General features: G+C 50.6%; 3 protein-coding genes across 3 annotated transcripts; all 3 read right to left on the bottom strand.

Annotated features, from left to right (window-relative positions):
• Positions 1 to 2,254: 2,254 nt before the first annotated feature.
• TAP2 (transporter 2, ATP binding cassette subfamily B member) lies at positions 2,255 to 11,897 on the bottom strand. Its single transcript, XM_072945261.1, has 12 exons — positions 11,739 to 11,897; positions 10,813 to 11,313; positions 10,609 to 10,723; positions 8,454 to 8,584; positions 7,995 to 8,200; positions 6,401 to 6,598; positions 6,117 to 6,245; positions 4,786 to 4,974; positions 4,463 to 4,636; positions 4,120 to 4,279; positions 3,624 to 3,760; positions 2,255 to 3,264 (listed from the first exon to the last, which is right to left on the bottom strand). Exons 2-12 carry the CDS (start codon positions 11,303 to 11,305, stop codon positions 3,037 to 3,039), a joined length of 2,160 nt encoding a protein of 719 aa, XP_072801362.1. The 5' UTR covers positions 11,306 to 11,313; positions 11,739 to 11,897; the 3' UTR covers positions 2,255 to 3,036.
• A 1,578-nt stretch (positions 11,898 to 13,475) lies between these two features.
• Positions 13,476 to 16,736, bottom strand: PSMB8 (proteasome 20S subunit beta 8). The gene is made up of 6 exons (XM_006202142.4): positions 16,534 to 16,736; positions 15,632 to 15,779; positions 15,353 to 15,464; positions 14,778 to 14,907; positions 14,046 to 14,250; positions 13,476 to 13,808 (listed from the first exon to the last, which is right to left on the bottom strand). The coding sequence occupies exons 1-6, from the start codon at positions 16,678 to 16,680 to the stop codon at positions 13,720 to 13,722; spliced, it is 831 nt and encodes a 276-aa protein (XP_006202204.2). The 5' UTR covers positions 16,681 to 16,736; the 3' UTR covers positions 13,476 to 13,719.
• Positions 16,737 to 18,202: 1,466 nt separating this feature from the next.
• Positions 18,203 to 25,472, bottom strand: TAP1 (transporter 1, ATP binding cassette subfamily B member). Its single transcript, XM_006202144.4, has 11 exons — positions 24,759 to 25,472; positions 24,155 to 24,269; positions 23,900 to 24,030; positions 22,816 to 23,021; positions 22,254 to 22,451; positions 21,317 to 21,445; positions 20,979 to 21,167; positions 20,233 to 20,406; positions 19,766 to 19,928; positions 19,332 to 19,468; positions 18,203 to 18,567 (listed from the first exon to the last, which is right to left on the bottom strand). The coding sequence occupies exons 1-11, from the start codon at positions 25,342 to 25,344 to the stop codon at positions 18,355 to 18,357; spliced, it is 2,241 nt and encodes a 746-aa protein (XP_006202206.2). The 5' UTR covers positions 25,345 to 25,472; the 3' UTR covers positions 18,203 to 18,354.
• Between the last annotated feature and the right edge of the window lie 154 nt (positions 25,473 to 25,626).

Genomic DNA, 25,626 nt, shown 5'->3' with positions numbered 1-25,626 from the left:
TTTAAAAAAGAGAACAGTGCAAGGGTAAGTGGATACAGGGAATATAGGGGACTCTTTTGAGAAGATTTGTTGTAAAGTTGGGCCAAGTCCACCTGTACCTAGCTCTGAGACCCAGGCAAGTTAGTGTTTCTAATCTCCGTTTTCTCATTCTTAGAACTGGGATAGTAATACTCATTACACTGGATTATCTTAAGGATAAAGTAAGACAATATCTGGCCGGCACTTAGCACAGCAGTAGCACACAGGCAGCACTCAATGAATGATGATTGCTGATACTGAATTATTACAACTCATAAACGTTCTTATTCTCAGCATTTCTTAGGACCAGCAGATGGCATCAGACTCAAGTAAATGGATGCTCCTCTCACTGAGCACCCAAAAGAGGGAATCTTCCTAATTCCCCAGTCCTTTTCCTCCCAAATTCTGACACTTCCACATTTCCTCCTCTTGAGTCCCGACTGCCGCGCGGACTGCATGTGGCTGGCCCACGCGGCTGGGGCATAAAGGACTTGAAGTTCAATGCCGTTCCCACGCTGGGCAGGGCAGATGGGGTGGGAGTCTGTTTGTGGCTCCAAAGTAATCTATGAGTTTCCTAAGGTTCTTCCTCTCCATTCATATCTCCTTTGGAAAGAGTAGCACAGGACTGAGTGGGAAAGACACTGAAGGTAAGTGACAAGGAGAGGGGGAAATTAATGGGCAGAAGACAAATGGCGGTGGGCAGCAGGAGAGGAGAGTGAAAAGAACTAGAACTCTGGACCAACCAGAGTCACTCATCTGTGGTTACAGGGCAGACCACACCTGTGGGATTTGTAGATGACTCTAACTGTCAGGGAACATTTTTCTGCATTCCTGAAATAAGGCTTACCCAGGAGTTCCCATGATACAACAAACTTTGATGGCCTCTTAAAATCCTAAGGTCTGAGCATCTCCCTACACTGCCCATCGCAGCTGTCACTGATTAGCTGTGTGATTTCAGGCCACTTTCCCTCTCTGTAAAATAAGACTTGCTAGCTACACTATGTTTAAGATATCTTCAAAGTTTAGAGTATTATGAGTCTATGGGTATCATTGTACTGAGGCTATCGTAGAATTTTAACAGGTCTTCTCCCATGAGGACTATAGTTTCCGTAAAGTTGGGAGACACAGAGATTATTATTCCTAATTTACAAGTAAAGGAGGGACATTTGGTGGGGAGGGGAAGGAGTCAGGCCAGGCTTCTCCCTCTTTCAATGTATTTCACCCTCAGTGAAATTTGAGAGATAAACAGGTGTGGAGCCATCGGGCAGCAGCAGGATGAATGAGGCAAAGATTTATTTGCATAGGAAACTCCCTCTTCTGGCCTCACCCTGCTCCCAACAGTTGCCAGGCAGAAAAAAAAAAAAAATCCAACAAAAGTCCTGGCTAGTTCATTGCCAGCCTGGAAAGTACCTGCTACTTCCAGGAAAGAGAAAGTTTCAGTTTCCTAGAATAGGAAACTTCAAATGTAAAACCCTTCCAGCAACCAGTAATATGTACAGCTTCGGATTTTCAGTGAATTACATGTGTAGGGAGCATTGAGAATGAGGACTGCGGAGGAAGGAGATTTATTCGTTTATTCAACAAATATGTATTTATTGTCCATTATGAATCGAGTCCTGTACCAGGTGTAGATATAAAGCTTAATGAGATACATGGCCTCCCCCTCAGTCCCGGAGCTCCCGGCCTGGTGGAAGGACCGAGGTCCACGGTGGCAGGTGGAGAGAGGAGCAAGAACAAGGAGTGTGAAAGAGAGAAATCCCAGGAGCAGAGCGACAGGAGCAAATGGAAAGGGCTCTTTTTCCAGACTGAGAAGATAAGGGAAGGCTTCCTGGAAGACCTACATCCTGAGGTGAATCTTAAAGAACCGGGGTAAATCCAAGAGTGTGGTTCAGGGAGTCCCAGGAAACACGACATGCAGAGGACAAAGGCCTCAGCAGGGCAGGAGGTCTGCTGTGGATGGAGCTTAATCCAGCAAGAAATGGGAAGACAAATGGGCTAGAAAACGTGTCTCTGAGGAAGATCTGAGCAGAAAGGGGTGAAGACGCTGGAAGGATTTTACAGAAGTGACATCATCCAATGTGTCTTCCAGAAAGAAGAACGACTTTGTGAAGACTGGCTGGAACAGGGGAACCAAGAATCAGGAAACCCCTTTGGAGATGAGATCATCAAAGGCTCCAAATGAAAGTGATAACACTGGGCCTCGGGAGAAGGTGATGGATTCAGAGCTATTCAGAGCTTCAGGTAAAAGAGCTTTATTTGACCTGATTACAAGGTAGATCATGACACAAGATGCAATATAATTTATGGGTCAAGGGTGTGGACTCTGGGGTCAGCACTGGATTCAGATTCCAATTCCACCACTGTGTAACCTTGGGAGAGTTATTTCATCTCTTTGAGACTCAAGGTCTCTCATCCATAAAATGGGGATAATAACAACCAACCTCAAAGGGCTGACGAAAAGGATTAAATGAGAATACGTGAAAAATGCTTAGCGTAGCTCCTGCTCATATTAAAACTCTGTAAGTAGTAGCTATTATCAATGTTTTATTAATACTGTTAATTAGGGAACTGTGCTCTGCCCCTCCACACCTTAGCTCCCCCCAAAATATCAGACCCTGATGCGAATGGGGAAAGATACAGAAAGGCAACTTCATGAATATTTATGTCATACTGGTTAATATGTATCTCAAACAACAATTAAAAGACTGATAAGACAGACAGCAAAATAGTAACCATGGTTTTCTCTGGGAAATGAAACAGTGGGCAGTTTTACTTTTCTCCTTCCTACTTTCCTGTATTGTCTTCATTGTCTACATAAATGTGTGCTATCTGTATAATAAGGAAAAATATGTAAAATATGTTTATTACGCCACAGTACACTACTCAGCACCAGGCAAAACTGTTCATCAAGGAAACAAGGTTCCTGGCAAAAGCACCCGTGGTCTAAATCTCCATCGTGACCCCAGCTCCAAAAACAGCTCCCCAGGGGAGCTCCCTGAGGGAAACTCAAAGCAGGAGCTACTCGGGGTCACTCAGATGGTCACGAGAAGGGTCCAGTGTCTCCGGGCTCTCAGTCCTCCAGCTCTGCTGCACCAGGGAGCAGAGGTCCTGCCCCTCCAGGAGCCGGCCGTGCTCCTGCAGCTCCCCCTGCCTCAGCACCAGGATCTGGTCGGCGCTCTGAACCGTCTGCAGCCGGTGAGCGATCACCAGCACCGTGCGGTCCCCGCGGGACCTCCAGTCCTGCAGCTGAAGGGGGAGGATCACAACCTCAGAAAGATAAGAACGGATGGGCACCGCATCCCCGCTGGGCACCATCTCTGGTGGCTGAGGGTAAAGATGGCAGGAAATGAGAGACGACAGGAAAGAGCAGGAGAGGAAGTTCTGCGCTGCTCTGCTCTCTCAGCCGGGCTGCCGCAGCTGGAGGATGAGGAGAGGACTGTAGAGGAATCGGGGCGTCCCCACACCACGGGAGTCTCCATTCCATCCCCACCCTAAGAAGACGCAGATACTCTTCCCACTAGTGGCCCGTTCGTCCTCCACTGCCCAATTCTGCACAGGCTGACCCTCAGGTCCCGCCGTCCCCGCCCCTCCCAGCCAGTACTCACGGCCTGCTCACACTCCACGTCCAAGGCACTGGTGGCTTCATCCAGAATAAGGACCTGTGGGTCCCGCACGAGGGCCCGGGCAATGGCCAGACGTTGCTTCTGTCCCACAGCCAACTGGCTCCCTTTCTCCCCAACGTCTGAAGAAAACGAGAAATGCTTTTCCTCAGACACTGGTGACCACGACAACGTCCTCCCCACAGGCAGGGACCAGGGCACAACTGGTGTTTCCACAGAAACCAGTTAGGAGGATGAGGGCCTGGTGGAGGGAGGGAGGTGGCCAGCGGGGAGACCTCTGGGGCTGGCCATGTCCAGGGAGCATCACTTCTGCCCTGCTCTCCGGGAACAAAGACTCCGGACCAGGACAGATGGCTAAAGCACTCAGGAAGTTGGGGAAGGAGGGGAGATGGGAGGCGAGAAGAGGCAACAGCAAACACTGAGTTACAGTGACACGGCCCCGGCCCCAAGAATAAGCTCGCTTGTCCTTTGCCTGAGGTACCTGTAGAGAGTCCATGCTCCATTTCTTTTATGAACTCATCTGCCCTGGCAGCCTGGGCAGCGGCCATCACCTTATCATCACTGCAGCTCTTCAGCCCGTAAGCAATGTTGTCCCTCACGGAACCCGAGAACAGCACAGGCTCCTGCCCAACCAAAACCACCTGTGCCGAGGGGATGGGAGCAGAGGACTGTGTGGAAACCCCCACGGCAGGGGCCTTCCTTTCCTCCCCGCCTACCTCCCCCAGAACCGAGTCCTTGCGTGTCTCCGCCTGACCCCTCTCCCGTGCCCTCTCTGCACATCCTTCCTCTCCAATCTCCTATCCCTCGTCTTCCTCCCCACCCACCTGTTGGTGCAGGTAGTGGTGTTCATACTGGGAGATGGGCACCCCGTCCAGCAGCACCTGCCCCCCAGTGGGCTGGTACAGGTTCTGCAGCAGGGCAGCCACCGTGCTCTTCCCAGACCCATTGGGCCCCACCAGTGCGGTCATCTCACCAGGACGTAGGGTGAACGTCAGACCCTAGAAAAGCCAGGAAAGAGTTAGGAGCCTGCCTCTTCTCCCTCCCCCCACCCCATTCTTTCTATCAGAGGCAAATCATCTACAAGCCATGATGCCTGGTCACACAGGAGCCAGGGGCCCAGGTTCCCTCCCTGTGGCCTGTCAGGCACCTTGAGCACTGGCTGGCTGGGGTGACTGGGATATGCAAAGGAGACGTCTTGGAATTCCACCAGCCCCCGCAGAGTGGGCGGGGCCAGTGTCCCAGGGGGAGGCAGGTTTGGCTTTCTGTCCAGGTAGCAGAAAACCTTCTCCGCAGCCCCCACGTTGCTCAGCATATCCCCAAACATGTATACCACGGTCTGCAAAACAAGAGGGCAGGGGTCACCTAATCATACATAGCTCCACCAGAAAGCAGTTTCTCAACTCCTCATGCGCCCTCTGCCACTGTGCACTCCAGCCATGCCTCTCCCCTTACCCAAAAAAAGATTCTCTCCCTTTAAATGTGTGATCTGATGGAATTTAAAAGCAGCACCAATATCCTATTATTCCAACTTGTAACACAAAGGATATAAAGGACCGAGACGTCCATACTCCCCTCAACACCGTGACTTGCACCCCAGATCTTTCCAGTTACTGCTCTGTGTTAAGCGCACAGCTGGTCTGGCCTGATTAGACAGGGAACCCCTTAAAGTCGGTGCCGTGCCCACCTCATCTCTGTGGCCCCCAGAGTGCCTCACACACTCTCCCCACAAAAGACACTTAACAAATCTCTACGAAAACTCTAAAATAAAGCCCAAGATGCAGGAACTATTTTTGAAAACTGGTCAATACAGGGAAAGAACTAAATGCTCATCCTGCCTTTCCTAATCAAACTGTCCCACTGAGTAACCACACAGCAGAGGAGGAGGCACCTCCCTTGAGAGAAGTCTCCCAGCTAATAAATGAAGGAACGACGGGTGTCACCGTTTGCCTCCCCCAGTCACTGAATGGATCTTGGCTCTGAGCATTATTGGACGAAGCCACCACAGATGTAGATGAGAGAGAGGAAGAGACAGATGTAATATATGCACTCTTATTACTTATATGAGACGTGAAAACTTGACTGCTGACTGCATTTGATGAACTTTAGAAATTATTGTTAATTTTTCAGGTGTGATAATGGCTTTGCAGTTACATATTTTTTAATGTTTATATTTAGAGAGATACATTTACAGATGAAGCCATATCTGGATTTGCTTTAAAATAATATGGGTTGGGGGTTAAGTGGGTGAGGATACAGATGAAACAAGGCTGGCCAGCAGTTATAATTGTTAAGACAGATGCTGGGTATATGGGGGTTCATTATAGCATATATATATGTGTGTATACATATATATATATACGTGCCTACATTTCAGATTCTCCATAACAAATGAATTGGGGTTATTTTGGATTGTTTTTTTTTTAAGGGGAATGAACAGAAGCCAAAGGGGAAAGAGAGCATGCACAGGTCCTGACTCACTTGCACGTGGGAGCACACGTCCTCCTGGTAGAGCAGAAAGGAGAGCAGCCCGCCCCGGGTGAGGTCCCCGACCAGGATCTGCTGCAGCCCACAGTTCAACAAGAGCACCTGCATTGCCAAGTGCAGCGTCTGGAAGGGAGAAGAAAGGGGGACCTGAGAACATCCGTTCTTTATCCTCCCTGTCCCTATGACACAGAGCAGCAGGGACCCCAGGACCAGCTGTAGGATCAGGACCAACCCTGCCCCCTCCCTGGCCCCTTCCCCCAGCCACTTAGCCTTCTCACCCTCCTTAAGAGCAGGTAGAGGGCCCGTTCCAGATCTCGTCGCCACCACAGCTGCCTGCATCGTTCAAGGGCCTCCTTATACCGACAGACTTCTTGCTCCTCGGCCCCAAAACTGCGCACGGTCTGAAGCCCTCCAACTGCCTCCCGCACCACCTGCCCTGCTTTCGCCACTGCGTCCTGGATCTCCTGAAGCACTGCCTGCAGAAGTGGAGCAGGGCACGGAAGGGGTTGACTCGGCAGAAGACAGCAGACCCATGTCTCACTCCAGCCCTTGGGATGCTCCCCCAAACCACTGGGAAATGTCAAACTCTCCTCTTTCCCTCTTGCCTACACTTCTTTCCAGGAGGGATCATGAAAGTCAAGGAGGCAGCGAACAAAACACGACTGAGCTCTCAGTATGAGGTAGTGCAGGATACATGCTATTTTTTTTAACCGTCATTTGAGGTGACTCACACCACCCCCAGTGTCTGAATGAAGAAAGAAGGGTGGTTTTCCCAAGGAGCCACAGCTAGTTAACAGACGGTGGAGATGTAACTCAAAATGCATCAAATGCCTAAACACAAGAGCTAAAACCATCAAACTCTGAGAAGAAAACATGGGGGGAAGATTCATAAGACTAGACCAGAAATGATTTCCTGGATGTGACACCAAAAGCATACACAACAAAAGAAAAAAAAAAAAACAGATAAATTGGACCTCATCAAAATTAAAAACTTTTGTGCATCAAAGGATTCTATCAACAGAGTGAGAAGGAAAATCACAGAATAGGAGAAAACATCTGCAAATCATGAATTAAAAGGTTAATACCCAGAATATATAAAGAATTCCTACAATTGAACAATTAAAAACGACCCAATTTAAAAATGAGCAAAGGACTTGAATAGATATTTCTCCAAAAAAGATACTAAACTTGTCAACAAACACATGAAAAGATGCTCAACATCACTAATCAGGAAAAGCAAATCAAAACCATATGAGAGATCATCTCACAATCATTAGGATGGCTATTATTTTTTTAAAGTGGTATGAATATATGATGGACTATTATTCAGCCATAAAAGGAGGACATCTTGCCACTTGCAACAACATGGATGGACCTTGAGAGCATTATGCTAAGTGAAATATGTCAGACGGGAAAAGATAAAAACTGTATGATTCATTTATACGTGGAAATCTAAAAAAACAAAACAAAGCAAAAAACATAAAACTCAAAGAAGAAGAGATCAAATTTGCATTTGCCAGAGGCGAGGGTAGGAGTTGGGGGAATTGGATGAAGGTGGTCAAAAGGTACAAACTTCCACTTATAAGATAAATAAGCACTGGGGATATAATTTTAAAATTATAAAAAGGAACAGAAGATAACAAGTGTTGACAAGGATGTGGAGAAACTGAAACCCTTGTGTACTGCTGGTAGGAATGTAAAAACAGTAATCTCTGTCTCTCACACACATACACACACACACACACACCCCTACATAAAGTTCCAGGGGCCAGTGGATCTTCTAAAATCAGAGCTGCTACTTAAGGGCTGTGAAGAGAAAGCCTGCAGGGGAGCTTTATTCTTCCCCAGGGGCCCCCTAACATCCACACCCACCTGACGGCGGGCATTGTACACCTTCTCAGCCGCTATTGTGACAGGCAGCTCGAGCAGAGAGAGGAGGGTGAGTCGAGGAGACAGGCTGAGCATGAAGCCGTACAGTCCCAGCACTTTCACCAGGCTTCGCAGAAACACATTGGCATTAAGAGGAAGCCAGCAACTCATCAGTTTGGTATCCGAGCTCAGCCGCGAATTCAGCTCCCCTGGGAAGGACAGAGCAGGTGAGGAAACTGTGTGTTGTAATGTAGAACCCCCTCGCGACCCACTGCTCGCTCGCACAGTCCCCTCCTCACTTGCAGAGAGTCAGATGGAGGCCGCCTCACTACATTGTCCCCAAAGAGAGAAAATGCAAGTGTCCTGCCAGGGATGCAGGCCAGACAGGCTGGGTGCAGGTGGAGGGCAGCTGAGGGGCAAGGAACGCCAAGGAGAACCCCAGATCTGGACTCCAGGCCCCACCTGTCTTAGTCTCCTGGAAGAAAGTGAGGTCCTGGCGCAAGAGGGAGGAGAAAAGCTGCTCCCGGATCCGCAGGTTGATTCTGGACATGGTGAGGGTGAAGGCGCTTCCTCGGCAGCCAGCGGACAGTGAGCTGTGGCGAGAGGATGAAGGAGAGAGAGATGCAGAAGAGAGAGGAAGGGGAGAAGCAGAGGAGAAAGCACAGAATGAAAAGAAATACAAAGTTGCAGGAAGTATATCAAGAGAGCAGAAGAGAAAACAAATAAGAGAGGGAGAGACACCAGGCAGGAATAAAGGGAGGGCATGGTGAGTTAGTTACAGGAACAAAACCATAGCATGAACAGATTCACCAGTATTTATGGAGCTCACTCTGTGCTAGACACAAGGGAACAGTACGACAGAAATGGAAAGATGTTGTGAAGAGGAATAGCCTATGACTTGCTTCTGACCAGACCTCCCACAGTGTTATCTATACCTCCAGCCGCCCCTCCGTCTTGGTCCCTTTCCTGCCTGCCCCTAGTGTCCTTCTCCCTCCTCCCACATACTTCCTTGTGGGATTAGCAGCAATGAACTCTCTGCCCTCCCACTCCCCAGAGCCCTGCGATCATCTTATTCCCCCTTTATTGTCCTTGGGGCTGGAGAATTCCCATTAGACCAAGCAAATATTTACAGTAAAACTTAAGGGGGAAATGTGAAAACAGAGAAACAGGAATTTTATAAAATATGGGCTTCTAACACAAATCTAGTGACTGCATTTAGAAGGCTGTTGGGATAGTCAGACCTAAAATGAAGAGAGTTTGGCCTTTGGTGAGTGAGAATGTGAGAGAAAGGAGCCACAGGAAAACATTTTGATTGTGGACAACACAGGGCTAGTGTCTGAACATGAGAAAGGCATGGACCATGCTGGTGCTTGGAGCCTTGGATACTGATGGGATCATGATGGGAATAAGAAAGGGGAGCCACTTTCAAGGAGATCGTGAGGGAGTGGGGTGCAGGTAGAGCTCTGGGGAGGTGGAGTCTGAGATGACAATGGGTCATCCAATGGGAATGTCATGGAGGCCAGTGGATGACAAGACTGGAGCTGGGCATGGAAACGTGGATCTGGGAATCACCTGCAGAGATGAGCTGGGTTAGCTCAACAGGGCAAATGCTCTTAATGATCAAAGAACTGAGTCATGAGGAAAGTCCATAATTAAGGATCCAGAGGAGGACAGTTCACCACTGGGAAGCCGGAAGGGAGTTCATAAAAGCTAATGGAAGAAACAGATCAATTGTAAGAGATTGTTCTGATGCCAAATGCTACAGAGACACAAAGAGAACTGAGTGCTGATTTTTTTTAAGCAGTAGCTTGATCAGTAAGAAGTTCACTTTTAAGTGATTAGTGTCAGCAAAGAGTAGCAAGTATGGAATAATGGAGAATTGGTTTTTGAGGGATTCCAAATGAAGGATGACCATAACAAAGAAGCAGTATCAAGCAGCCCGCTGGGGTTGGGGTAAGGCAGTGAGGTTCTTGCTAGTGCCTGAGAATGGGCACCTCCTTACATTTTGCTCCCTAGGTGCCTCGCCCACCTTATCCTAGTCCCTGCCCTAACAAGCAGTTAATTAGTTCATTTGTTTGTTTGTAGACAGCGGACTCCTGGGTAAGTCTAAAAAGGGAGGGGAAAGTAAACCAAGTGGAAAAGTGTAAAGACATTGGAAAGAAAGGTGACAAGCCGCAGAGTAAGACCTTCCAGGGCTGACAAGATGAGTTAGGGAAGAAGAGTCAGGAAGAAGAAACATGTCCACCCTGACAACAGGATAACTGTGGAAACAAACACAGTGAGAGGTAGGAGACAGAAAGGAGAAATGGAGTTTCATGGAGATAAACACGTTGAGAGGCAACTCAGAGACATTCCATTTGACACATAAACACCTTTTGTACTATATTCACTCGTACCTGTAACTTTAATAACGTAATATAAACTTTGAGGTGTTGGAGCTACGTGGTGAATGAAGGAATAAATGAGTGGATGTAAGAAATAAAACAGTGAATAAATAAATACATGCAGATTTTAGTTTAAGTATTTTGTGTTTTGTGCACCAAAGGGTCTGAAAACAGAGTTGGGAAAGTGAGGGCCTCCATAAAAACTGAGGCCCCACAAACCACCCTTCACTTACCTGCCAACGGAGAAGAGACACATGAAAAAGATGGCACTGACAAAGGCATCCGGGTCAAAATCACCTCCCAGGATGTCAATCACACGACCAGAATAGTAAGGGATTAATGTCTCACCTGCAAGAGGCAGGAAGGACAGCAGATGAAAGTGCCGGTGCCAAGGGCCTTTTCCCACCTCCAGCTCACAGCGCCCTCTCCTGACTCACCCAACACGGCAAGGACCAGGAAGAAGAAGGCGGCAGCCAGGAGAGGCAGGTCTGGCCTGGAGAGCTGCAGCAACCTCCACGTAAAGGCTCTGTTGTTCTCCTGGCCCCGCTCCCTCTCCTGGGGTCCTGGGGCACCCAACACAGCCCACACCGCCCAGCTCAGCCCTGCAGCCCCGGAGCCCAGCAGCAGCCAGCTCCAAGAGGCCGAAGCCACTCTGGCTGGGGGAGCACTCAAGGCCCCTGGGACGAGGGCCCTCAGGGAGAGAAACAGGGGGGTCACCAGGCAGAAGGGGGGCAGCAGTGCTCCCACAAATCCCAGCAGCCCCCCCAGCCTCAGCAGCCACCAAAGCCCTCCAAGTCGCAAGGTGCCCTCCAGCCACAGGCCTGGAAGCCCTGGGGGAAGCAGGGCCCCCAGAGGCCCCCGCAGCAGCCAGAGTAAGGCCGAGTCCGCCAGCAGCAGGGAGGCCCAGGGTCTCAGGTCAGAGAGCCGCATGGCGAGGTCTGTGGGCAGAAAGTGAGAAATTACAGAGGTGGGGTCCCAGCCCTTGCCTCTGTCCTCCCCACTCCCACTCTGCCCAACGCATCCACCGGCTTCTCAGTTTGTTTACACAATGCCGCCCCGAAAGATGCCCTGAGTACCCCGTGCTCACCAGTACCTCCCTCCTAGGACCCAAGGCATTCGGCCAGACGGAGGGAGCTGGGAAGCCTGACCATCTGCAGCCTCATCCTTTAAAAAAAAGTTGCCAGGGCCCCCTCCCCCACACCCCGCTCCCACCAGCCGCCCCGAGTTCCAAAGGGCCGGGCGGTCGGTGCCCTGCTCCTCTGCTTCCCGAGGTCCAGAGGGACAGGAAGCGGGGGGCGCAGAGTGGGCGGTGGCTGGGCTGCGTCCGTGTCAGCGCTCCAGGTTTCCACCCGCACGAACTCACCAGCGGCGCTCCTGGGCTGCAGCTCCAGGGGGTCTTTCCTCTAAGCGCTGGGGCTGAGCTCTGAAATGCCGCGCGCGGTCTCAGCTTGGTTTCCCCTCTGCGGGCTGGCGAGGCTCTCCCAGCCAGGGCCGCCCTCCGCTTTCGCTTTCGCTTCCCTACCCGGGGCCTTGTTCTGGGCCCGGCGGCCAGCAGGGGGCGCGCGACCCCCGCAGACCTCCCGACAGACGCCCGACTCCTGCTCCCCTGGCCAGGCCCGAGGTTGGTCTCCCACCATCAGCAATAGTTACTCTGTCATAGGAAACTATTGCGATTTTTTAAATTGCCTCTAAGTAAAGTGAAGCTGTTTCAGAGTTTAGGATGCTCTGTAATTGGAGAACCAATGGATTTTCTTACCTCAAATTCTTACTGCCTCAGCTCTGAACCTATTTTGGAATTGGCCCTCTTCCCCCATCCAAGCTCCAGTTGTAGCATCTTGTGGGGAGCGCGGAGAGAGAGCCATATTCCGAGTGAGAAGTACTCAGGACTTCTAAGTGGAAGGCCCCGTCGCTCTCACCAGGACCTACATGGGTTTCCTCTTAATAGATTATGAGCTGAGAAGGCCCTCACCCCATGTCTGCATTTGTCTTTCTCAACACAGCTCCTTGAGCAGAAAATGTGTTCAGATAATTCTAAATTTGTGGTCCAAATTACGTTGGGAGCACCTTCCTCATATGAGGGGAGTGAATTTTGTTTCTTGGCCTATTTTAACACTGATTAGTGAGGTAATCAGGTTTGCATGGGTCCTGCCTAACCCAGAGTCTCTCCGTGGACCGTGCAGATTGGTTTCCTCCAGAAACAACTCTTCAGGTTGAAACTACCTCCCAGACTCAGAATACCCCTCGAGGGAGGACTGCTTGGATTCCAGTCCACCCTTTTGAAATGTTACGGGTATGACTACCAATGAGTCACTTCAAATTGAAAGTGGGAAGTGGGAGATTAGAAGTTAGGGGCTTACTAAAATTTCTCCAACCCTGTCCACTCTGGAACCTGAAGGATCTCTAAGGAGAAAAGCTCCACGCTCAGCGGCTTCCTACTCACAAGCTCTTCTTTTGACTGCCTCTCCTTAGAGAGGGTGTAGCACCCTGCTCCCTCCAGCAGTCCCAGCATGATTCGGAAAATCTCATTAAGTCTCTCACCTTTCTAACCGAGTCACTTTTTCCTCACATTACCATTTCAGCGGGTCCTCCTTATCTCCTCTTCCACTTCAATCCTGGTCTCGTCATCTTTCAATTGAGTGTGACACATCATGAAATTGAAGCCCTAGTGTCTGTCTTTACCTTTAATATCCAATCTCTCCACAGTGTTATTTGAGGTAAATGGGACCGTGTTTACAATTACTGCACACATGGGAACCAGAAGCTTTTCCATCCTACTCTACAAAGTCAAAAACAGTGTTTCTAAGTGCCCTACTCCCAAATAATCATTAACAACTGATTATACAGGAGTCTCCAGGTTGTGTTCCCATAGAAAGGGCTCTAACCTAAATTAAACTGCACAGAACTGTTCACAGACCATGTTGAGCCTTCCTGAGGTCCTGGAGAGGTGAGCATGGAAGGAAAACCCAGGAGAGATTTTGAGTGAGGCCCCATTTCTTAGGCAGGGGTTTGAGTCTCTCTTCTCAGGAAAAGTCTGTCTTTATTTCCAGCCCCCTCCTCCCAACAACCACAGCCCCAATGCCACTCAGCCACAACACAGAGGCATTTATAACCGTTACCTCTTTATTGTGCTTAGTGGGGCACCCAGGAGGTTGGGGTGGGGGAATGCTCGTTGAGACAGAGAACACACAAAAGGCAAACTCTGCCTTGCACCTCCCAGTGGCCCTCATTGGTTCTCTATCTCTGGGCTCAGTCAGATTAGGCCCCTCTTTCTCCTGGGGTGGAAACTGGCCCAGGTCCCTGAGTTGACCAGGCTTCTCCAGAGGCTTGCCCAGCTGCCGCCACCATCACTGACTGGCCTCCCGGTACTGATGCATCAGGTCACTGACATCCGTACTTTCCACTTTCACCCAGCCATCTTCCTTCATGTGGTACACTGCGGGCAAACGAGAAAGAACCTAGAGTCAGCTTTCCCTTCAGAATTCCTGTTAATGACGTTGTGTTGAAGGCCACAACAGCAACACCGACTCTCAAAGCCTTTATTACTGGGACTTCAGTGCCCTTCCTCTGGCTCTGAAAACCCATCCCCTGCCACTCTGCCTCCCCTAGGTCTTCTGATCTCAAATCTCCCTTCCCCACCCAGAGGCATGGTGGGGGGCCATTGGTCTCTTACTGTTGACAACGCCTCCAGAATAGCTGTCGCGGTGGGTGGCATGAACGATAGCCCTTCGGCCCAGGTCATAGGCCTCTTCGATGCTGAGATTGGGCCGATAGCCGCTGTCCATGACTCCGTAGGCATAGGTGTTCCCGCTACCAGTGGAGAATATACTTCCTGAGAGCCGTGTCCCATTTTCATTCACATAGTAGAGTCCAGGTCCCTAAAGGGAGCAAGAAGGTTCCAGGTTGGAATTGGAGAGGAAGTTGTTGGTAACGCACAGGTTCAAGTGTGAGCCATGAGAAGTAGATAAAAGAATAAGAATGACCACGGGGCCTTTTGAACTGGAATAGCACTTTGGTTGCAATCCTAGAAGTTTAGCAGAGGAAACAGGAAAAACAAACTTGGAATTAGCTATTTTATCCACAGAGACAAGCTTATGAAACTAGTGGTCCACATCTGGACCCAGAAATTGCCAGTGGATGTGCTGGAACACATAATTTCTTTTTCTTTCTTCCTTTCTTTTTTTTAATGGAGGTACTGGGGATTGAATCCAGGGCCTCAAATCCTCTAAGCACGTGCTCTACCACTGACCCGTACCCTCCCTCAATGGAGCAATTCTATAACCCAGTGTTCTATGTACTGCATACCTTGTAGGTGAGGGAGTGGGCGTGTCCAGTGGGGAAACTGCTCTCTCACCCAAGTTTGGTGGGGGGGTGGAGGGTGATACAGAGGATGGAGAGGACTCACCTTCTTGTCCCAGCCACAGATCATACTGCCCATGGAGAGGCCCATGCCCCGGTACTGGCACATCATGTTGGAGAGCAGTTTGGAGGCTGCTGACACTGAGATCCGCTCCCCATTCCGCAGATAGTACAGCCTGGGTGAGGACAGGGCGGGTTGGGGAGACGACTTAGAGGTGACAGGAGAAGGCTAGCCCTCTGAGCAGCCCACTTGATGGGCAAAAAATGATTGCAGAGATAAGCATTTGAAAGGAATGGTTTTGTAGGATCTAAGGATCAGGGAAAGATCTGGAATTTAAAGGATCCAAACTACATAAAGAAATCCTTGTAAGTGATATGATCCCACCAGAGTCGATGGTGTCAGTGCTAAATAACTGACAGGTTATCTGGCTTATTGACAGGAGCACAAGCTGAGATTTGGGAGAAGGTTTTGAATCACCAAAAGGCTGTTTTGTGAAACACTATGTTAGCACTAAGATGCTCTGTTAGCACGAAGGGAAAGGGTGAGGAGCAGTGATCTGGACGATCCAGGATCCAGGATTGATCACTAGGCTTAGAAGGGAGATAAGAGGCCTTGCCTACCTGCACTCCTTGGCTAGCAGACGCTCCCAGTACTGACAGTCTGCTGCACAGCCAGACATGGTGCCAAGCAGGTAAGGGTTAATCTCAATCACCTTGTTCACCATAAAGTCGCCTAGAAGAAGACAGAGTTTGAGGAGAGGAGGAATGACCCCACAGCTCTCCCTGTGCATCCTAGATCAATATCCACTCCCACTTTGATGCAGATATTGGTCTACTGCTGAAAGGAGGACTCAGCTCCCCAGCCCTCCCCAGACTGCACCTGCTGAAACACACACTCACTTATGTAATTCCCAGCCGAGGCCCGAGAATCCACTGCCACAATCACCCCGTGCTGGAACTTGAAGGCGAGGGTGGTGGTGCCATGAGCCATCTCAATCTGAACGTTTCTTCCTCCGTTCCCACCCAGGGACTGGAAGAACTCGGTGGGCTAATGAGACAGAAAAAGCAGAGAAAGAAGCAATGAAAACTTCTGAACTTAGTGGCTTCAGGAAAGTAGTTTAGAGAGTGTGGGAGTGAGGAGATACACAGACATTCTCCAACCCTCAATACATGAAACAGTTAGTAAGCCCACTCTACAAGGAAATGGCTTGGGAGAAGGAAAAGAAGAGGCCATGACATCAGCTTTTTCCATTTTCCAGCACAATAGAAATGAAAGGAAATAAATGTTACCATAACTAACAATTTTCAGGGTGACTGTAACGTTTTTCCATGCATAGGTCGTTTAACCCTCAGGAAACACTTTTTATTAATAGTATCCCCATTTTACAGAAAAGAAGCCCAAGACCTAGACAAAGAGACTCGATCCAAGGCACACAACAGTGAGTGGCGGAAGCCAGGCTAATCGCTAAAGTCCACAGGTTTTCCAAGACACAGGCCCAGGAGAAAAACTTCATGATTTGTGTGTGATGGAGAATGGGCAGGAAAGCACTTGTCTCTCCATGGTAGTCCCCATCTCACCTCTAACTCTTTGCCCTAATCTGTACTTCCTATCCTCAGGCTGCCGGTCCCACGTGGCCTCTTCGCTGGTTCTGGGCCCTGGACCCTGGACATGGCTCTTAGGCTAACGGATCCCCCTCGCCCATCCCCTCGCATTTTGCAGCCTCTGGATGGTCCCAAGACAGACCCTCCATTGCTCTGCACCCTCCTGTCCGCGTCCCACAGGATTTTCTTACAGCCCTGACCTGCATTCCCCGTGGGAGGGCGAGCTCTGGAGATCGCATAGAGAAACTGTAGTGACCAGGGTCCGAGCGATGCCGGCTCCCCGCGGCGGGGACAGCCCAGTCCTCCAGCTGCCCTCGGGGGGCTCCGCACACATCCAGCAGCGCCATGATCGCCTAGCACCGGAGATCGGTCGGTGCTCACAGGGGGAAGTGAAAGCGAAAGCCCGAAGCCTCAAGGGGAGGGAACCAGAATTTTTTTCCACATTCCCCTGCCCTTTCCGAGAAGCGAACAGTGGGCGTCTGGGGATCAGGAATATTATGTTGGGGACAGGTTTCTCTGCTCCGCCTTCATGAAAGTTAGAGAAACAATGGGTGATAAACTGTCAGAAGAAAGGAAGAAAGAGCGCGAGCGGCTTCGAAAGCCCCTTGGGCGATGAGATTTCAGTAAGAGACACCGACAGGCTGGGGCATCCTCCGGGAACAGTTACCCGGTGGGTAGGGGTCCTATCATCAACCAGAAAGGTGGAAGTCAGCAAGAACCCAGGAGCAGTTTCAAATCGGGAATGGGGGAGAGGTGTTCATAGGAGCATCGTTTTATAAAAGCAGGGGAGGGATAGGAGTACATGCGGGTAAGGAATCTTGAGGACGGGTCCTGGGGCGCCGGGCAACAGAATACACCCGCAGCGTGGGGGAAGGGAGCACGAAGGAGAGGGTGTGGCCTCTGAATCTTTCGACCTGGTCCTCCTTAGGGCCTCTCCTAGTTCAATGGTCTCCCTAACTGGTAGCCTCCCACACGTACTGCCCTTTCTGCCCGCACCTCCTCGCGAAATTCTTGCTTGAACGAGCACTTCGGAGTTCAACTGCTCGAAACCCCACCTCTCCTTGCAACCTGTGTTGGCCTAATCTGCCCAGCAACTGTTGACGTCACACTGCCATGGCCCTCTCTGAATGAGAGAGGTTTTACTAGATCACTCCCGCCACACCCCCTCCCACCCACCCACCCACCTCCACCACCACCGCCACTTCACTGAGATCACGCTCGCAGGTGTCACTTCAGAGCCGAGTAGGCCCGGCTGGAAAGGACCGGGGTGGGGAGGGGTGACGTGTGAGCTCCCCCGCTGGCTGGCGCGCTGGCACCTCCTCTAGCCGCTCTCGCCCTCGGCCTTCCACCTGGGGGCTGTGAGGCCGGGCAGCTGCCGGTGCCTTGGAGGGCGAGGTAGCCCCCAGTCTGCCTCATTCCTGGGGGCGGGTGTAGGGGGATGGGGAAGTGGAGGGGGCAACCAAGGAAATTGAAAACTTGAGGGAGAAGATGGCACACTCAGGGCTGTGAGGACGCTGAAGGAGGGAGAGACCTGGCTTATAAAAAGTGCACCGCGAAAGTCAGTGAGCCATTTGGTCTACCGAAAACACAAGAAACCACAGTAGAAAACACCAATTTTATTATAAATATCAAGAATCCACAGGGTATTTATTGGCCAGCATATGCCTCTGGTCAGACTGGAAAGCAGCTGATCGTCCCTTTCTGTGTATTCTAAATATTATCCTCATTCTAAGGGTGCTAGTCACACCAACCCTGGCTCCAAACCCTAATTACATGAAGGCATTATTATAAACCATAGTCTCTTCCAGGAAATCTGCATTATCAAGAGGATTTTGGAGGAGGATAACACTCAGAGCAAAATTTCAGGCATCACCTGAGGGTTATGTTTTAGAACCTCACCCCTCCTAGAAGCAGCTGCCTACTCTGCAGCTCTAGTAAGACCTTGCTTTGTTCTCAAACTCTCCACTATAGAGAGAAGGTAAAAAGGGAGGGAGATGGAGTGTGCAGGTCTGAGAAGTCTTTCATTCCGGACCACCAGACCCACCAGGAGCTTGCACCATGGTACAATAGCGTCCCTTATTCTCCATGAGCTGCTGGTGGGTTCCCGCCTCAATGATGGTGCCTCCTTCAAGAAAGAGGATGTGGTCAGCCTTCTCCACAGAGCTGAGGCGCTGGGTGATGAAAAGCACAGACCGAGAGTACCGCTCAGGGCTTTCATACAGGAGCTGCTCCACCTGAGAAAATATAGAGACTCTTTCAGAGCTGGGGACCACTCCCAGCTCAGGGAGACACCTGTGTTTCCAGAGCAGGGACAGACCTCACCAGGCTGACTGCCCCCTGTGTCAAAAACCCCAAGGAGACTGAAGATGCTCATTCTGAGCGCTTCCCTGTCAAACCTTTGATTTGTTAGGCACTGTTTACATGAAGTGACAACAGTGGAATAAAAGTCACCATCCTATGGTGAAACCTGTAAGAAATGAGTGAAGAGTATTGAACAGGCTCTTCCCTAATTTTGATATTCTCTTTTAAGGAAATATAACCTAGTAGTAAAAAGCATGAGCATTCAAATCAGGCAGACTTGAATGGGAGTTCAGGCTCTGCTATTCAGCAGCTGAATGACACTGAGCAGATTATTCAACCCCTCTTAGCCTCCATTTTATCATCTGCTGAATGCGGATAACATCACCCAGCTCACAAGCATTGGTGATGAATAAACGAGTGAGAGAGCACATGTAGAGGGCCTACTAGCATGTCTGGCACCTAGTCAAAGTGCAATTAATATTAGCATTATTAGGACTGTCTTTTCGTCGTGTTTGGCGTCACAGATTTGGAGTCTGTAGACTCTTTAACTAATTCTAGGCATCTTGGGGATAAGCTGGTGGGAACTGAGAATTGCAAGGACTGGTTAGGATGATTATGATGTTAGTATAATAATGAAGGATGAGTGAAGGAAGAAGGATTGGTTGAGTTACAGGCGTTAAGAAGATGACTCTCTCACCCGTGCCTGGCTGCTTGCATCTAGGGCACTGGTCGCATCATCCAGGATGAGTACATGTGGTTTCCGGATCAGTGCTCGAGCCAAGGCCACTGCCTGCCGCTGACCCCCTGATAGCTGGCTCCCAGCCTCACCTACCTCTGCAGGGACAAATGCCAAGGTCAGAGCTGGATAACCACATGTGCACCCATGTGTGCGCACACACGTGCACACACACATGCACACCCATCAAGGACTGATGGATGCAGCAGGACAGGGAAGGTTCTGGGAAGGTGAAGGAATTCTAAGGATATGAGGGTGGAAAAGCCATAGGAACAAGATCTTATAATTTCAAACTGATGTCAGGGGGGTGGCAGGGACTGATGAATAAAGGCATGACTACTGGGGTTTCAGCAAAGGTGAAGATGTCTGGGTGATATTATGAGTGAAGAGGGCACCTGTGTTGTAGCCGTGAGGGAGTTCAGAGATGAAACTATGGGCTCCAGACTCCTTTGCGACAGCTGTGATTTCCTCCATAGTTGGCTTCTGGATCAGGCCATAGGCAATATTTTCTTGAAAACTTCTTCCAAATAGCTGGGGCTCCTGTCCCACTGCAGCCACCTGGGACAAATGTGATGAAGAGTCACAGTACAATGGAAATTAACACAACATTGTAAATTGACTCCACTTCAATAAAAAAAAAAGTCATAGAACAAGGAACACGGGTGTGTGGTCATCTAGAGATTGAAGGTTGAAAATCTTTATTGTGAGCATACCACAAAATTATACAGCTTCTCTCCTGACCACACCCTTACCTCCACCCAAGGTCTCCTATGGCTCCCGAACGCCCCTTTCAGAACCCTCAATGAGAAGGCTCTTCTTACTTGAGGCTCCCTGCCCTCCCGCATGCCACCTTCTTGCTCACTTGTCTGTGCAGGTAGCAGTGCTCATATTGGGGAAGGGGCTTCCCGTCCAGCAGCACCTGCCCCCTGGTGGGCTGGTACAGATTCTGCAGCAGGGCAGCCACCGTGCTCTTCCCAGACCCATTGGGCCCCACCAGTGCCATCACTTCACCAGGACGTAGGGTGAATGTCAGCCCCTGGAGGCCAGAGAATCATACAATAAGAGGCAGACCGAGTGAGGCCCCTAAACTGGAGACCGTCGTTGTCTTGTTCCATTGTCTTGTCGATGTCTTAGCCCAGAGAAGAAAGGAGGAAAACGGGAAAACAGCAACTCCCACCCTCCCACATGTACAGACTTCGGTTCCTCAGAGATGACACCTCCCCACGGAGTAGAGATGGAAGATGAGACAAAGACAACGGCCTAGACTAAGCCCTACTCTGCCACCCACTTGACATAAGATACCATGAGAAAAAAATCACATTCCAAACCGCAAAGGGAAAGAAGAAGAAAAGATGGAAGACTGGAGGTGCAGATTTTGCTTCAGCAATTCCTTAAGCCATGAGAGCCTCCTCTCCTATTCTCCTTGGAAATCTAAACTGTCTCTTCAGTTCAGGCAGTTTCATGGAACAGATGATGCTCATCTCTGCCTCGGAAGGTGAGGGAGGCTCTATCTACACCTGGTGTTAAGTAGGCTGCAGGCAGGAGGAAAGTTTAATACGGGAGAGCTGAGAGTGAGGCTGGTAGAAAGCGGGGATTGGCAGGTTGTACCTGCAGCACCGGGACGTCCGGACGGTTAGGGTAAGCGAAGGAGACATCCTGGAACTGGACAACACCCCCGAGGTTTAAGGAAGTCAATACACCACTTGTTGGGCAGCGAGGGATCCGGTCCAGGTATTCAAATATTTCCTCTGAGGAGCCCACAGCCTTCTGTACCCTGGGGTAGGTGGACAGCAGTACCTGGAGGACATGTTATGAACAGTGAGGTGGGGGATGGGATCTAATCTGCTTGCCATGTGAGAAAGGCAAAGAGTAGAAGGAAAGTGACTTGGATGGCAATGGGACAGCAGAAAGAAAAGCCCTGGGGAGTGAGAGTGGAAGGACCTCACCTCAACAGCTATGGTAAACTGGATCTGGTACAGAACAAATGTGACAAGGTGCCCACTGCTCACAGCCCCACTTGTCACCAGCTGCCCGCCGAAATACAGGATTCCCACCTTCAGTAGCATCCCTGAGATCTGTGGAGAGACCACAGAGGAAAGGGACTGTGGTAGAAAAATCTGGAGGGGCTGCTGAGAGCCAGAATCACTCACATGAAGGAGATATACAGTCCCTTTCCCCCCCGTACCGCAGGAGGAATGAACCACAGCGATCCCGCGGCACCTCACTCATTACACATGACGGAAGTCGTAGTCATCATCATCACCATCACCCTTATCGCCTTGTTTGGGGAGTGTTTGGCTCTTCATAAAAGGCTTTCATGACCATAAGTCATCTAATATTCACATCAGAACACTGTAAGTAAGGTTGTATACCTCCCAGTTTTTAAAATGAGAGAACGTTCTCAGAGAAGATAAGTTACTAGCCCATGGTCACAGAGCTAGCAGACGGCAGCATCAAGCCAGGAACTCTGACTGCTGCTCTAGTTCTCTTTCAGTTACATCACGGGTGCTCCTCATCCTTCGTTCCTGCTATTCGAATGGCTCTCACTAGCACCATCCACACAGTCCCGGCATGAAGCGGGCCAGGTGCAGGAATTTCTAGATCCCTGAGCTTTCCCTGTGAGACAGAGGCCCTAGGACTGGGAGACATGGCATTTCCCTAAAATGCAGGTTGGACAGATTTTGAAGGAAGCCATCTAGCATGCCTAAAAAGAGGGAGGGGTTAGGAACACTGAGTAGGGTAATTGAGCCTCCAGTCGCTAGGCTGTATACACTGAACCAGTCGCTGCTCAGTTGGAAGAATGTGGAGCAGAATCATGGATAAGGGAATGGCGTTGAGGCATCTCGGGAACAAGGTAACAGGCATTCATCTCTAGGTGCTCACACTGGTGATCCAGAGATCGACCGCATAGGCCAGGGCCTCCTTCTGGTTGAGTGTCTTCATTTCCTGCAGCTTTTGCCTGAACTTCTGGGCCTCACCCTCTTCGTTGGCAAAGCTCCGGACTGTAAACATCGCTGACAGAACCTCAATGGCCACCTCGCTGGACTTTGCCAGAGCTTCCTGCACCTGCACTGCCAGCTCCTGTGAAGACATGGGCAAGAGGTGTCACACAGGGTTGCCAAACCATAAGGGACACTAGTACCTGTACCCCCAGCAGAGGGACAGGAGAGAAAAGAGAGGGACAAGGCTATATCTCCTGGATACTAAAGAGATACACAGGAAAGGAAAATGACTCAGAAGGGTCATTGGGGGTCATATTCTTGAGACTGGTGATCATATTCTCAAAGACTGATTGTAGGCAGATGAAGAAGAAAAGACAGAGAATGTGAAGGTCAACACTAAGCAATCTGGAAACGTGGACTTCCAGAGACAAGGAGTCCCATAAAGATGGAGAATCAGTGGGAAGATAAGGGTCAGTTAGGTTGAGGCAACTCCCTGGGCATACCTTGTGCCATTTTCCCAGCTTCTTAGGCAGAATGAAAAGCAGTGGCAGGGTGACCAGGGTGACCACAGTGAGGAATGGTGACGCCCAGAGCATAAGCCCCAAGAGACACCATCCCCTCACGAGGTACCACAGCACGAGGCTCAGGTCCGAACTCAGAGACTCACTCACGGTGGACGTGTCCTCTGTCACCCGAGATGTGATGGCACCTGCCAAGGGTTGGAGGGAAGAAAGTGGAGTGAATAGGAAGCTCAGGGTGATGGGAGAGACCAGCAATGAGCCAGGGTGCTAGGGGTCAACATAGGGCTCTAAGGTTAGGAAAACAAGGTCAGTGGTATAGAGGGAGGTTTGCAATCTCAACGCAAGGAGATTAAGTGTTGGAGAGGAAAGGCATGGCCAAGACCTTCATTTTAACCATAAAAGTGATGGGTGGGAAGGGTATAGCTCAGTTGTAGAGTGCGTGCTTAGCATGCACAAGATCCTGGGTTCAATCCCCAGTGCCTCCATTAAATAAATAAATACATAAACCTAATTAAAGATATTGATGTCATGTGAATTTCCATTTCTCTGACAGATTTCTGTTCTCTAAAGAACTTGTATATCCCATGCATATAGGCAGAAAGAACTTAAGCTGGTCAAGTAACACGGATGGAGAAACACGGAGGTGCTGCAAGACAGCAGTGCAGGAAACTATAGCGAGCACTGGATTGGGAATCACGAGATAGGTTCTGTCCCCAGGTTCATCTCTATCCACACGTATGTGTCCATGCAAGTGTTGGCATTTAGGGTCTAGGCCTCAGTTTTCTTCTCTGTCAAATGAGGCAGTTGGACTCTGTGATCTCAAAATCTCCAGGTATGAAATTCTGCAATGTCTCTCTAAATGCACATTTAGGGATACGTTTATGGAAAAATCTCGGATGGCAGCACCAGGCTTTTCTGAAGATAAAGAGTATATTTTGCTCTTGAGGTATGTCAACAATAAGAAACAATGTTTATGTGAGAGAGAGATCAAGGTTATAAGTAAAAGAGGATATGTGAGGATATAATCAGTAAGTGGGTGGATAATGAAAGGAGTTTCATGAGAAACCTGTTTGGTTCTTTTGAAAAAACTCAGTTTCCTGGCGCAGGACGGCCCGAAACACCTCTCCCTGTAAGTGGCTGTGCACGCGGCCCATGGTGCTGTTGTAGAGTGCATCGCCCACAAACTCTAGCACTGCACTAGAGAGAGACAGAGAAGGAGGGTCAGGCATTCAGGGGACCCCTTTGGATGGCAGCCCCAACTTCCAACTCCCTCTTTTTCGGAGTCGCCCTATTCCCAGCCTTCCAACTTCAGCCCCCAGACCTGGCTATGGTGAGGATGGACATGAGAGTTATGTTTTGAACGAAGGCAGCGCCTGCCTGGTCTTCTAGAATCCAGTCAGTGAGACGGCCCGTGAAGAATGGAATAGCCATCTCCCCTGGGGAGGGAGAGAAGAGATGGATCAATCAGAAATATCAAGTCTAAGCAAGTGAGCTCTATCCAAGCTGCCCCCAGCCCACCCTTCCCCATCATCCTGGAGGGCAGTGGCAGAAAGAGGACACCAAGGACACACTCTGCACCTGAACAGGCCACCTCAGAACTCACAGCCCTGTGGCCCCACCCATCAGACCTTGGAAGCTTAATTCAGAAGGCTAGAGGTAACAGGACGGGCTGCCCCAGGGTAAAGGCATTGCCCCAGGTGGCCAGTGATGCTACGCCTAGGGCAGCACTGGAGTCCAGGACGCCTGAGCCCCACCCAGTCCAGAGCGCTTTCCTCTCTGCTGGAGTGGTCTTCATAAGACCTGAGCTGGGTCGCCTTCCCCTGATGCACATTTCTGAGAATTCACACCAATCTACCTCACTGACCATTTCTCGGTTCCTACCCAGTCCTCTAGCCCCCGTCCCTCTCCCCTCAAAGCCCCCTTACCAAGACTAGAGAGGAGCACCAGGATTAGAATGAGCGGGAGGCGGCGTATCTCTGAGCCCAGGCAGCCCAGAAGCCGCCTCACCGCCACTCCAGAATCCCCGTGACCTTTTTGTTCCCAAAGGTTCCTGAGTTTATGCCACAGGGCAGCCGCGGGCAGTGCTGCTATGTAGCTGAGGGCGAAGGCGTTGAGGCGACTTCCCCAGTGCAGGAGCTGGGTGCTGTCTGCGTCCCCCGATCCCAGCTGACGGAACGAGGCAAGTCCCGGCAGGGCCAAGGCCAGCGCCGCCGCCAGTGGCTCCAAAGCAGCCAGCCATCCTTGGACTGCTGCTTTTTCTTTCTGAAAGCCAATCGCTGTCCTGAGGACCCCGCGGGCCCCGAGCCACAGCACAGCCCAGCGGCTCAGGCCCACCACCCAGACCCGGAGCAGCGGCAACTCAGGAGGCACCAGCAGGGAGGACAACTGGGGCAGGGCCGGCCGGAGCAGCACCCAGTCGGCGAGAAGCAGCAGCGTGGTCCCAGGCCAGGCGAGGGAAGCTCGGGAGAGGCAGAGACACCCGCAGAGTGCGGGGGACCCCGAGCCGGCCATTGGCTCGCGGGCGCAGTTGGAGGTCGGCCCTGGGCCTGGGACTCTCCGCTGTCCCCGCTGGGCCGAAGTCTTCGGATGCTGTTAGAGTCCGTGCAGAGCGGGCGCCCGGGCCGGCGGCGCCGGAAGGGAGAAGGGGCGGGCCGGGGCGGGCTCTCGGAAAGTCCCGGGAACCGGCTGGAGCTCCTAGAAGAGAGCGGTTTAGGGGAAAGGGAAAGCGAAAGCGGCTGCTGGCTCACTCGATCCGCCCATTTCTGAAGGCGGCCGGCCCGAGCTATTTTGGGA

Source organism: Vicugna pacos, chromosome 20 (genome assembly GCF_048564905.1).
Source record: "Vicugna pacos chromosome 20, VicPac4, whole genome shotgun sequence".
Lineage (NCBI taxonomy): Eukaryota > Metazoa > Chordata > Mammalia > Artiodactyla > Camelidae > Vicugna > Vicugna pacos.
This window is presented reverse-complemented; position numbering and strand designations above follow the sequence as displayed.

Excerpts from the sequence above, each read along its gene's own strand:
- TAP2 (XM_072945261.1), bottom strand. The coding sequence starts at position 11,305 with ATGCGGCTCTCTGACCTGAGACCCTGGGCCTCCCTGCTGCTGGCGGAC. Across the intron at positions 8,585-10,608 it reads TGTCTCTTCTCCGTTGGCAG|CTCACTGTCCGCTGGCTGCC; the intron begins GTAAGTGAAGGG and ends CTCTCGCCACAG. Across the intron at positions 4,975-6,116 it reads ACGTGTGCTCCCACGTGCAA|ACCGTGGTATACATGTTTGG; the intron begins GTGAGTCAGGAC and ends CTTGTTTTGCAG.
- TAP1 (XM_006202144.4), bottom strand. The coding sequence starts at position 25,344 with ATGGCCGGCTCGGGGTCCCCCGCACTCTGCGGGTGTCTCTGCCTCTCC. Across the intron at positions 23,022-23,899 it reads TTTTCAAAAGAACCAAACAG|GTGCCATCACATCTCGGGTG; the intron begins GTTTCTCATGAA and ends AACCCTTGGCAG. Across the intron at positions 21,446-22,253 it reads TCGATCTCTGGATCACCAGT|ATCTCAGGGATGCTACTGAA; the intron begins GTGAGCACCTAG and ends GTCTCTCCACAG.
- PSMB8 (XM_006202142.4), bottom strand. The coding sequence starts at position 16,680 with ATGGCGCTGCTGGATGTGTGCGGAGCCCCCCGAGGGCAGCTGGAGGAC. Across the intron at positions 15,465-15,631 it reads CTCGGCTGGGAATTACATAA|GCGACTTTATGGTGAACAAG; the intron begins GTGAGTGTGTGT and ends GTCTTCTTCTAG. Across the intron at positions 13,809-14,045 it reads TTCTGGAGGCGTTGTCAACA|TGTACCACATGAAGGAAGAT; the intron begins GTAAGAGACCAA and ends GTTTGCCCGCAG.